Raw genomic sequence first — 12,348 nt, forward strand, 5'->3', positions numbered from 1 at the left:
TGGTCCCTTGATAACTGCTGGTCATCCCCCTCCAAATGCCATTGTCTGAGCTTCATTCGTGGATCAGGACTCAGTTTCTCTGCGGGTAGTGCGTTTGCAATAAACTCTTCATTCGTGAATCAATGGAAGCTTCAGCAGATCCATCCCCGACTGAAATAGACCCTGAAAAGCAGAAGATTGTTGATATACTAACAACTACAACAGCAACCGCAACAAGAGCATCTGACTTTGCTGCCCATTCTCCTCACTTTGTACTACTTGATGTGTTTAAAACGGTGGAACGAGACATAAGCCATCTCGATCCCTCAAAACTTCACCATGGGTTACCACAACATGCAGTCATGATATCTAATTTTCCCAGTTATCGTGAAGTAATCTTGGTCAGAATATGGAGAAGGATGCAAGAGATGATGACCAATCCTCAGAAAGAAAAATCATCTCAAAGTGAGCAAGGACCTTCCCGCAACAAGATTGGCTTACTTTAAAATATAAAAAAAATGTTATGGCTGCTTGCGCATTTGATCTCAAGTTCCTTTATGTCTTGGCTGGTTGGGAAGGATTTGCATCAGATTTACAAGTTTTGAATTATACTCTCACAAGACAAAACAATTTGCAAATGCTAGAAGGCAGTCCATCTGCTTCTGTTCTCCCATTGGCTTCATTGGCTGCAACTTACAGCATCCAACCAGCAGCTCACAGCCGCCTATCGTTACCTCCTAACATGCAGCTAACATAGCAGCTGCAGCTTCAAAGCCAGCCACTACACTTCAACCGTCATCTTCAACTCACCACTAGTTGGATGAGGTGTGCAGAAATTTACTTTTGTAGCTCACCCAAATGCCCAACCTGGGTTGAGAGGTAAAGTCAGAAAACAAGATGTGTTTCCATTATAATGCAAAGAACCAGACTTGGGCATCAGTTACATATGGGATCTTTCTCTGCATCGATTGATTTGGCTGTTCATTGCAGTCTCGGCGTTCATATCAAGCTTTGTTAGATCTACAAATTGAGACTCGTGAACTCTTAAGCAGCTGAGAACGATGAGTTTCGGGGAAACGATTGTGCACAAGAAAATTGTGAAGACTAGGGGACTTGGTGCTTGCAAACTTACTGCACAGACAAATGAAAACCTATATGATCAGGAACCGGAAATCCAAGTGTCCCAGTGCCAGTACCTTTCTCAACCAACAGTACTTCAGCAGCTGGATCATCATTTGCATCTCAATTTGAATTTTGGAATAGACAGTGACTTTCCCAAGAGAACTAATTTAAATACCTCAAAAAGTTCAAATTCAGGAGCAAGGAAGAAATTCACAATTGCAAAATCTATCTCTTCCTCACCATTTGACCAAAGTAGATATGCTAATGTTGATGCTAAAAAATTCCTTGAAGAAGTTCTTGGGTTCTGCAAGCCACCTCCGTTGTTGATCTATTTGTTGTCAGGGGAAATAATTCAGCCATTGATCTCTTACTGCAAGTGACCTAATCAACCGACTGTCCTTCCAGGCACAACATGATATCTCTTTCTTAATGAATATCACTGGGAAGATTGGGAATAAGCTTAGTTCCTTGGCGTCCAATTTAATGAAGGATCTTCAGGACAGAGTCATGTGATGTTGATATGCTATGCCTCCATTTGTTAAAGAGCTCACCTACCGACATCATGTGGAGGGATTGTAAAAGGGGTTTGGCTTTCTTTTTTATTTTTTTTATTTTCTTGTCCCTTTCTTGCCCGAAAGGGCACCTCTCTCTTTCTCCCCCCCTTTATTTATTTCTCTCTCTTTCTTTTTCTTTCTCCTTGTCTCCTTGTCTCTCTCTTTCTTCCATTTTGCCCGAAAGGGCTCTCTATATATCTATATTATACAACTTGAAAGGAGACAAGTACTTACTCTATATATATATATATATATATATATATATATATATATATATATATATATATATTATTACAGAAAAAGAGTTAAGAAAAAGAATCAGGGCACTTTGCCCGAATGGGTTTATATATATATATATATATATGTGTGTGTGTATATATATGTGTGTGTGTATATATTATATTATATATGAAAAGAGGCAAAAAGAAAAAGAAGAATAAAAAGGATAGTTGCCCAAGTTTCTCTTTTCTCCATCTTTTTCTATGTTTTCTAGTTTGCCCAACTTCGGGCATTTGTCCAGTTTATTATCCATGTAAACAGTGAGGTTGCTCCCATGTTTTTTGGTATCCACAAGAAGGAATACAAGCCAAACAGAAACATTCTTTCCAATGCCAGTTTATTATCCATGTAACTAGTGAGGTTGCTCCTATGTTAGTTTTCCAATGCTAGTATTACCCAAAATTGCCAAAGTTTATCAACGACAGAAGGACCGAAAAGGTAGACGTGCCTCTTCCTTCGACATCAATCCTGGCAGCATTGGAGTCGTAAGTTTCACAAACTTTGCTCAAATTTGTAAAACTTGGGGGGCTACTGTTTGCACCCAAAATATACCCATTTTTACTTCTTTGGGCAATTTTGGGTAAAATATGGCATTTGGAGGATTAATGTGCAAGAAAACTAACTTGGAAAGATATTTGGCTACAAGTGGAGGGGTTTGACACTATAATATTATTTTTCCCATTTGTTTGGGTGGTGGGGGTTTGTCAAGCCTTTGTTTAATCAAGATACATGCATGTATTGCAAGTGGATGAGAGAGCTTTCGGATAAGGATAATATGAAAGAAGCCAACTTGCTTCTTTTAATTGTTAGTTTATTACAAGTGGATGAGACATGTGCTAAAAACATGTGGTGAAGATGCAAGTTCCCCTTTTAATATTGTTTCAACATGCAAGTTGGCAATGAAATGCAAGTTGCCCAAGCTTTTTTCAGGCAAGTGCAATGTCTTAGCAGGGGGTTTCTTCCAGACCTCTATATAAAGGATCACAAGCACAAGGATTATGGACACTCAATCAAACAAACAAATACACAAACTCTGCTCAAGCCAGATTTGCACACGAAGCTGTAGTCAGCACCAAGCTTTCATCTTTTTCAGGATCAACCTTCACCAAAAGCCTTCTTTTATCTAGTTTATTAGCTCTGTTGCTCACTTGCAATATCAATCTCCTTTGTAGTTTTCATGTACAACTCATCTTCAGTCATTTAATTTACAAACAATCTACAATATTAGTCATTCACTTTCCTTTGTCATTTACATATTGTTCTACCTCTCCATATAAGTAAAGTCCTTATTTTTAAGGCAAACAAAGAACCTTGATTTGAGTCACTCCCACTCAATGGCACAATCTCTTGGTCAGAAGTCGAACTCAGGTGCAACCTCAATCATTCAAAATCCGTCTACTAGCGCCATCTAGTAGTGGTATGCCCGCACCTCACCAATCTCGTGTTTGAATAAATTCCCGGCATGCCCGCAAGGCCCATGGCGAATTTAGGGAGCGAACATATTTTACTGGTGTTCTCTCTCTTGGCTAAAGCCATCGATAGGAAGGGAAAGTCGGGTAGGTTTGTTTGGATTGTCCGGCTGAAGTGTGTGCAAATGAAGGTAGGGTTTCTAACTAGAGGCCGCCATGAGTTGCACACCAAGCTGCATATGTTTAGAGATTTGACGGGCAAACCAAGAAATATTTGATATGATATTTCTTCGGGGAATTTATCTGACAATATATAGCTTTGAGTTTACTCATGACTTTGCTCGTATTTGAAGAATTAGGAACAATAGAGGGGGTGGTCGGTTCGGTTTATAAACTTATGAGAAAGAAGAGTCGGTGCATTCCGAAGCTCTTTCTTCGATTATACTACTGGAAGTAGAGAGATTGGATTATACCATTGGAAGAGTTGGTGCATATGAAATAGATAGATAAGTGGCGAATAAAGAATTGAGTACATACTTGAATTGATTGATCGCATCACCGAGAGCTGAGCCACAAAGCACCACAATTTTATCTGATATGTCGTAAGATTTACTCGAGTGACTAGAACCATATCTAGGAGTGTCAAGATAGACAAACCAACACGAGACAACCTGCATGGATCACGACCAAAACACAATTAACATAATAACCCCAACAGAAAGGAATCAATTGGCATTAGAAAGATTAACGGAAATACATTGTACTTGCATGAGGATTCTTCTTAGTTTTGTTGAAGATCAACACCAACCCAATTGGTGTCTGGATTCTAGAGTACTCTAGCAATAGCTGGTGCATGCATATTAAGAAAATGTTAGATAATTATAGCAAGTTGTTTAGTCGGATGTGCATGCATATTAAGCTAAAAAGTTCTAGAAGCTTGTAACAAATGTGTGAAGCAAAAGCCCATGTTGGTGGGCTATTTGTAGAAACAATTAGAAGGATAATTATTATGAAAGCCCAAGTCAGTTGGGCACTTAGAAAGGTCGGTTAAGCTCACCTATAAATAGGTGAAGTGCTATACTAAAAATGTAACGAAGTATGAGAGCAAATCAAGAAAGTAGGCAACCAAGTGAGAGTGAGAAGTAAGAGTAGTCTTGTAAGAGTGTGAGTGGTCTAGAGTGTGTCTCTAGAAAATGAGAGTGTCATAACTTATAAAGTGTGTCATTGAGAGTGTGTTGTAATATTTTGTAAGTGTAATACAAGTAATTTGTTTACTTATTTTGTCTCCCCAACACTTATGTCAAAGTTGTGTACTCTAATTTTTCCTTAACAATTGGTATCAAAGCGGTACGATCAGGGACCGTCTCTAGTGAAGCTTCCGAGAATCATGAGAAGTTTATTATTTCGCAAGATTGTTGACTAATCTTGTTCTGCTTATCAAAGTTTTGCCAACAAGATGGGAGATCTTCAAGTTGTTGGAGGAATCAAGAAGTTGAACAACAAAAACTACAACACATGGGCAACATGCATGGAGTCTCACCTACAAGGCCAAGATCTTTAGGATGTCGTCGGCAGTAATGAAGTTACATAGCTGGAAGAAGACACCAGCCGCACTTTGCGGAAATGGAAGATCAAGACAGGTAAGGCCATGTTTGCCTTAAAAACCACAGTTGAAGATGACATGTTGGAGCACATAAGGAAAGCCAAAACACCAAAAGAAGTGTGGGACACCTTTGCTACACTCTTTTCAAAGAGGAACAATATAAGACTATAGCTTCTCAAGAACGAGCTATTATCAGTGGCCCAAATGGACCTGACGATTGCCTAGTATTTCCACAAGGTAAATTCTATTTGCCATCAAATTTCTGAATTAGATCCTAGTGCTACAATTGTAGAATCCAAGATAAAAAGAATAATTATCCATGAATTGAGACCTGAATATCGAGGCTTCATTGCCGTTGTACAAGGATGGCCCACTCGACCATGACTTGTTGAATTTCAGAATTTGCTTGCCGATCAAGAAGCTTTGGCAAAGCAAATGGGAGGGGTCTCGTTAAAAGGTGAAGAGGAAGTGCTCTACACCAAAAGTAAAGGCAGCTTTAAGTAGCGTGCTGGTGGTGGATCTAAAAGAAATGGTGACAAGGAGAAAGGTCATCGAAAATAGGGGAGTTCTCGGCCAGGGGGAGCTTCAACGTATCACTACAACCATGGTCAGTCCCAGAATAATAAAAAGTTTGAGGGAAAATGTTACAATTGTGGAAAAAAAAGGGCCACATGGCGAAGAATTGCTAGTTCAAAAAGCCTGCATATAGTAACATCGCCAACTCAGAGAAGAAAAGTGAAGATGACTGGGATGCCATAACGTCTCCAGCTTTGGAAGAAGAATGGGATGCTGAAGCACCTTCTTGGTGGTGCTCAGAAAATGAGGCATTGCTTGACTTGAGAGAGTTTGAAGATAAGCTGCAGCAGAAGATGAGGGAGCAAACTGCTCAAATCCAAATAAGTCCAGATGAGCCTGAAGATTTGCTTGCTGAACAATATGTCAAGCAAGAAGTACCTAAGAGTCCTTGGCAAAATGGTGTGTATCAACAACCAGGAGAAGTTAGACTTAGTGAAGTGGAAGTATCAACTCCACGATCACAACTAAAGAAGTCAACAAGAATACGAAAGCCAAATCCTAAATGTGCCAATGCTGCAAAAGTTGATAGAGCAGCAAAAAAACCTGAGACATTTGAAGAAGCATCACAGAGTTTTGAATAGGTAAGAGTTATGGAAGAAGAAATCACTGCGCTTAAGCAGAATCAGACTTGTGATTTGGTGCCAAATCCAAGGAATGTGAAACCCATATCCTGCAATGGGTGTACAAGATAAAATGTCGTCCTATGATGAAATATTTAGTCTAGTGGTAAAGTTTACGACCGTACGAGTCTTACTTGCACTTGCAGCTAACAAAGATTGGAACATGTACCAGATGGATGTGAAAAATGCATTCTTGCAGGTAGGGTTAGATCGGGAAATCTACATGATGCAGCAAATGGGCTTTGAAAGCAAAGCTCATCCCGAGTACGTGTGCAAGTTGAGTAAAACACTTTACAGTCTGAAACAAGCACCAAGGGTGTGATACGGTAAGATTGCAGAATTTCTAACACAAAGTGGTTACTTAGCGATGCATGCAGATTCCAGCTTATTCGTTAAAGCTAATGGAGGAAAGTTAGCTATCGTGCTAGTGTACTTGGATGACTTAATCATCATTGGTGACGATGAGGTAGAAATTCGTCGAACAAAGGAGAATTTGTCGATTCGGTTCAAGATGAAAGAACTTGGACAACTCAAGCACTTTCTTGGATTAGAGGTTGACCGCACATAAGAAGGGATATTTTTGTGTCAACAAAAGGATGCAAAAGACTTGTTGCAGAAGTTTAGGATGCTTGAATGCAAGCCAATCTCAACACCGATGGAACCTAATGCCAAAATGTGTGCACATGAAGGCAGAGACTTGGAAAATGCAATAATGTATCGACAATTGGTAGGTAGTCTGATATACTTGACTCTAACTTGACTTGACATTATGTAGTTGGTGTGATGAGTCGGTACATGCAAAATAAAAAAAAAAAGCCTCATCTAGAAATGGTTCGACAAATATTGAGATATGTAAAGAGTACAATTGACTATGGTATCTTGTATAAGGAAGGTGGAGACGGTAAGTTGGTTGGCTATTGTGACACAGATTTTGCAGGAGATCGACCACTGGGTATGTCTTTAGAATTGGTTCTATAGAAGTTTTGTGGTGCAGCAAAAAACAACCAACAATGTCTTTGTCAATCACAGAAGCAGAGTATAAAGCAGCAACAATGGCAGCTCAAGAGAATACATGGTTGGTACAGTTGATGAGTGATCTACATCGATTAGTAGATTATGCAATACCATTGTACTATGGTAACCAATCGGCAATTTGCTTGGCGGAAAATCCAGTCTTTTATGCGAGAACTAAGCATGTGGAGGTACACTGTCATTTCATTAGAGAGAAGGTCTTGCAAGAAGAGATTGAGATGAGACATATCAATACATATGATCAAATTGCAGACTTGCTTACAAAAGGCTTGAGTACCGGCAAGTTCAAAAAGCTCTGTCATCAACTTAGCATGGAGGAAATAATGAGCTGATGTTGAGGGGGAGTGTTGAAGATCAACACCAGCCCGATTGGTGTCTAGATTCTAGAGAACTCTAGCCTAGTGCATGCATATTGAGAAAATGCTAGATAATTCTAACAAGTTGTTTAGTCGGTGGTGCATGCATATTAAGCTAAAAGTTCTAGAAACTTGTAACAAATGTGTGAAGCAAAAACCCATGTCGGTGGGCTATTTGTAGAAATAACTAGAAGGATAATTATTATGAAAGCCCAAGTTGGTTGGGCACTTAGAAAGGTCGGTTAAGCTCACCTATAAATAGGTGAAGTGCCATACTAAAAATGTAATGAAGTATGAGAGAAAATCAAGAAAGTAGGCAACCAAGTGAGAGTGAGAAGTAAGAGTAGTCTTGTAGGAGTGTGAGTGGTCTAGAATGTGTCTCTAGAAAGTGAGAGTGTCATAGCTTCTAATGTGCGTCCTTGAGAGTGTTTTGTAATATTTCGTGAGTGTAATTCAAGTAATTTGTTTACTTGTTTTGTCTCTCCAACCCTTGTGTTAGAGTTGTTGAGAGTTGTCCCACATCGGTAAGGGACAAGGTTTGCTTATATGCTTATATGATTTTGGGCTACTCCTCATATTGTCAATTGGTTTTATGGTGAAACCCCAATTTCATCATGGTATAACAGAGCCCTTGACTAATCATCCAATTTTTTTTTCTCTCTTCTCTACTGTCTCCTAATGGCTGCCACTACCAAGACTCCCTCTTCCGCTGAACCTTCCACCTTCCCCAATGTTTCCCATGTCATCACTATCAAACTTGATACCATCAACTACCATCTCTGGCTTGCTCAGATTGTACCGTTATCAAAAGTCGTCGTCTGATGCACTTTATTGATGGTTCTTCAGAATGTCATCCCTCTTTTCTCAAGGATGATGCTGGAAAACTTACCACCACTGTCAATCCTGATTATGAGGATCGGATTCAGAAAGATCAGTTGGTTCTTTCTTGGATCAATGGGTATCTTAACCTCCAGGCTTTTTCTGCAACTGCTTGTCACCAATCTGCTCATGATGTCTGAGCTGCTTTGCAGCACCGATATGCTTCCCACAATCAAAGTCGCATCATTCAACTTCGTACCGCCTTCTTCTAAACCAAGCGTGGCAATTCTTCCATTGCTGACTATCTGGATCACATCAACTCCCTTGCTGACAGTCTGGTGCTCGTTGGTTTGCCAATCACTGATATTGATCTTGTTTATATGATCATGTCCAATGTTGGACCCAAGTTCAAAAACACCATTGCTGCTACCCAAGCTCGTGAAACCCAGTGTCGTATTTTGATTTAGAAGCCCTTATCCTATCTGCCGATTTGGAAGCCCTTCATGGCCCGATTCCATATTTGACATCTGATTAACGAAATTCTATTTTTTGGTCATATTTCCGTTAAGGGCCGCCACTTGAATATTATAGCAATCGACGATCCGACGGTTGGATTGTTACTAAACTTTAATACGTTATAGTACGTAATATTTGTGGACCATATAAACTTACAAATTGGAATTTGACGTACGGATCTTCTCGAATTAGATTTGTAAGTTCATAAAATAAAACGTTGACCGCCACTAAATTTTAGCGACTGGTGGAGATCCGACCGTTGGACTTTAGGATGTTGTTCTAGCAGCTTATTGAAACTTTTGGAAAGCTACGAATTGGAAATATAAGGTGCGGATCTTCCAGATCAAGTTACGTAGGGTTGTGGACCCTACCGTCTTCTTTTAACCAACGGTTGACTTTTGGTCAATGGGTTTCAAATCATTCTAGAATAGGGGTGGGTTCGAAAAATCGAAAACATAAAAAAATGGGATCGAAAATTGAACTGAGGCTGAAAAAAAACAAAAGAAAAAAACCGAACCAAAAAGGTTAAACCGAGCCAAACCGAATCTAGTTCAGTTCGGTTTGATTTTTGGGGTTTGGAAATCAGACCGAACCAAACCGAATTGAAGTATAAATTAATGATTCAGTCTTCAATCATATATTGGTTCGTCGTTCAGTCCGAATTCTGGAACCCTAAACAATAACATCGATCCATTTCCATTTCGTTTCCTCTGTACTCTAGACCCTCTCATTCCCACTTTCAACTTCGCTGCTCTTCCTTTTCATCTTCTTCTTCCTTCATCTCACTTCTCACCGTCGACGCGCAAGTGTCGCCGTCTCACTCTTAGTCTCGCTCCCAGTGACCCGTGGCCATGACCCGCGACTTCCTCTTGCCATTTCGAGTCTCTACCCACGACTTCCTTCCTTTGCAAGGTTAGTCTCATGGTAATTTCTCTCATGTTCTACATATTTTGTTTTCAATTTGATGTGTTTTGCAGATTTTGTTTTCAATTTCATGGGTTCTGTAGCTTTTCAATTTCATGGGTTTTGCAATTTGTTTTGGGTATGTTGGATTTGGTTGGGTAACTTCATTTCTGAACACTATTAGTTAAGGTTTGATTAATTTGTGAGAAATTTTAGTTATGCAATTTGTTTTGGGTATGCTGGATTTGGTTTTGCAACTTTCACTCTAGGGTTTTCTTTGCAGCTTTCACTCTAAGGCCATGAAACCAAGCTAAAACCCACAAAAATATGCCCCAAAAAATAATTGAAATGGTCAATTTTATATCACCAAATCCTTCTCTTTCAATTTACTCACAAAAATATGACCCTAAAAACCTAATTTTTATTCATAGTTCTTGGAGTCTGAGAGGAACCCATCTGGGACTTAAAATTGTCAACAACTTATCTATAACTGGATATATACTCCTTTGTGTCATCTCTAGTCATTTGATATCACAGAGGAGTTCTTGTCATCATCTTTTGTATTTGTAAGTTTATACATATACCGGCCTTTTTTTTTCCTTCAGAAGCATGCTTAATTTGAGTGTCAGATATTGAGCAATTGGATTGATAAGCAGTTGTACTGTTGTAGTATAAGGGTTTAGCTTTTAAGATTTTTCAGGTTGCCTTCTGTGATTCTCTGAGCAAACTGGGCAAAAGGGTAACTTAGTTGTGTAGTCTGCATGAGTGGACAAGTTTTTAGAATATAGTTTCTAATTTCCTTATGCACCATCTAATGAAAACCACTATGCAGTTTCTAATTTCCTTGTGCACCATTTAATGAAAACCAGTCTGCAACTCTCCCAAAACGTATACATTTATAATTTCTTCAGTTTGGTCATCAATAATATTGCAGAGATTGAATAAGGATTAAAATTTGGTGGTCCATCTTTGTTCCATGCACTCCTAACACCATGGTGCAATATTTAATGTAACCGATTCATGTGTGAAAATTTAAGGGGACTTAAAATTTATGTTTGTTGCACTTTCTATGTGTTTGTGTGTGCCTTTACAGGTTTTTGAAAGACAATTTCGTAGCTTTTGCATGTGCATCCTACCTTTGCTTTTATATAGAAGGATTATATAAAAGCAAAGGTAGGATGCTATGTTGCCTCCTAGGCCGCCTAAGCGTTGAGCTTGAGCTTGAGGACTTGAAGATTTTATTTGTGCAAGACATGAAGTGATGAAACCTTGAAGGTTTATTTGACTTGTGTGATGTTTATTTTAAATTTGGACTTTTTGAAGACTTAAACTTTGATGTTTATTTTAAGTTTGGACTTTGGAAGACTTAAACTTTGATGTTTATTTTAAGTTTGGAATTTGGAAGACTTAAACTTTAAATGTTTATTTTCATCGTCTTTGCTTATAGTTGGAATTCTTATGTTATGTTGGAGATGTCAAAAAACCAAATCGTTCAGAACCGAACCCAGCCCTATTCTATAACGTCCATAAAGATGTGTTTTATGTAAGTTATGTGTTTTATCGATAAGAATTCTGAGATGTGATTTGATATTGTTCTAGGCGACGATCGTTCGTGATGCCTCGATATTCATGCTAGGAAGTTGTAGCGTGGACTTCAAGTGAGTGGGTCTTTTCCTTTTTATAGTATATATATATATATGATTGATAGTTTCCATTTATGCATTTGAAAAGAATTTCTTACGTACGCCTGGATTAGACTAAAGTTTATAAGAATTAGCGAAATGATGAAATTTATGAAATATGCTACATCCTGCGGGATGCATAGGTATGCTTATAATCTTTGATGCCATAATTATATCTACGGCAACGAATGTTAGTATGTTGATTAGAACTATCGAATCACTGTGGCATGCTTATATTTATGTAGTCTGCTCATCATTGCTGCACTTTAGTTTTAGTCCTCACCCAGGGCCAGGGCCAGTCTTTCACGTGTATGTTCACCTCCGCACCGCACGCTCGCCTTGGATCCAAGTAGGTGCCAATCCTGTCGTACATGTTACATTAGGCAACTCCAACTCGTAGGTGACCGCGAATAGCGCCAATCTTCACGTGATTGTAGCACTAGAGCATATATTATGATTCCACCCAGTCCTGTCGTACAAGTCGCATTAGGTGACTCCAACTCATGTGCTAGTATAGATTGATGAGCATCAGTTCAGTCGTACAAGTCGCATTAGGTGACTCCGACTTGTGTGCTAGCATAGATTGTTTGAGCACCTGATTTTACTTATATTAATGTTGAGATTTTGTGATTTTGGATATCCTGCCCGTAGTTACGAGATATTGTGCTGTAATGAATTCTTGAGATTTTGTAAGCTACGGTAAGTATTTTTATACTATACGTAGTAAGTATATTTTGGAAATTATACTTGTTTTATGACGAGGGGTTACAATATTTTCATAAAGGTTTTTATAAAACTTCATTTTCAGGCCCACTCACCCTTGTTTTTTTCGCTGCTTTAGGTCTTAGTAGCTGAGCTTTCATATCGGTGAGGATTCTTGGCAAATCTTGATGTAGAC

The 12,348-nt window shown here is 38.9% G+C and overlaps 1 protein-coding gene and 1 pseudogene across 1 annotated transcript; both read left to right on the forward strand.

Moving 5' to 3' along the window:
• The first annotated feature begins 1,040 nt into the window (after positions 1-1,040).
• Positions 1,041-1,614, forward strand: LOC126590380 (probable ADP-ribosylation factor GTPase-activating protein AGD9; annotated as a pseudogene).
• Positions 1,615-6,215: 4,601 nt separating this feature from the next.
• Positions 6,216-8,549, forward strand: LOC126590381 (uncharacterized). The gene is made up of 3 exons (XM_050255851.1): positions 6,216-6,458; positions 7,031-7,094; positions 8,377-8,549. Exons 1-3 carry the CDS (start codon positions 6,216-6,218, stop codon positions 8,547-8,549), a joined length of 480 nt encoding a protein of 159 aa, XP_050111808.1.
• Positions 8,550-12,348: the final 3,799 nt, after the last annotated feature.

Source organism: Malus sylvestris, chromosome 11 (assembly GCF_916048215.2).
Source record: "Malus sylvestris chromosome 11, drMalSylv7.2, whole genome shotgun sequence".
In the NCBI taxonomy this organism is placed as follows: Eukaryota; Viridiplantae; Streptophyta; class Magnoliopsida; order Rosales; family Rosaceae; genus Malus; species Malus sylvestris.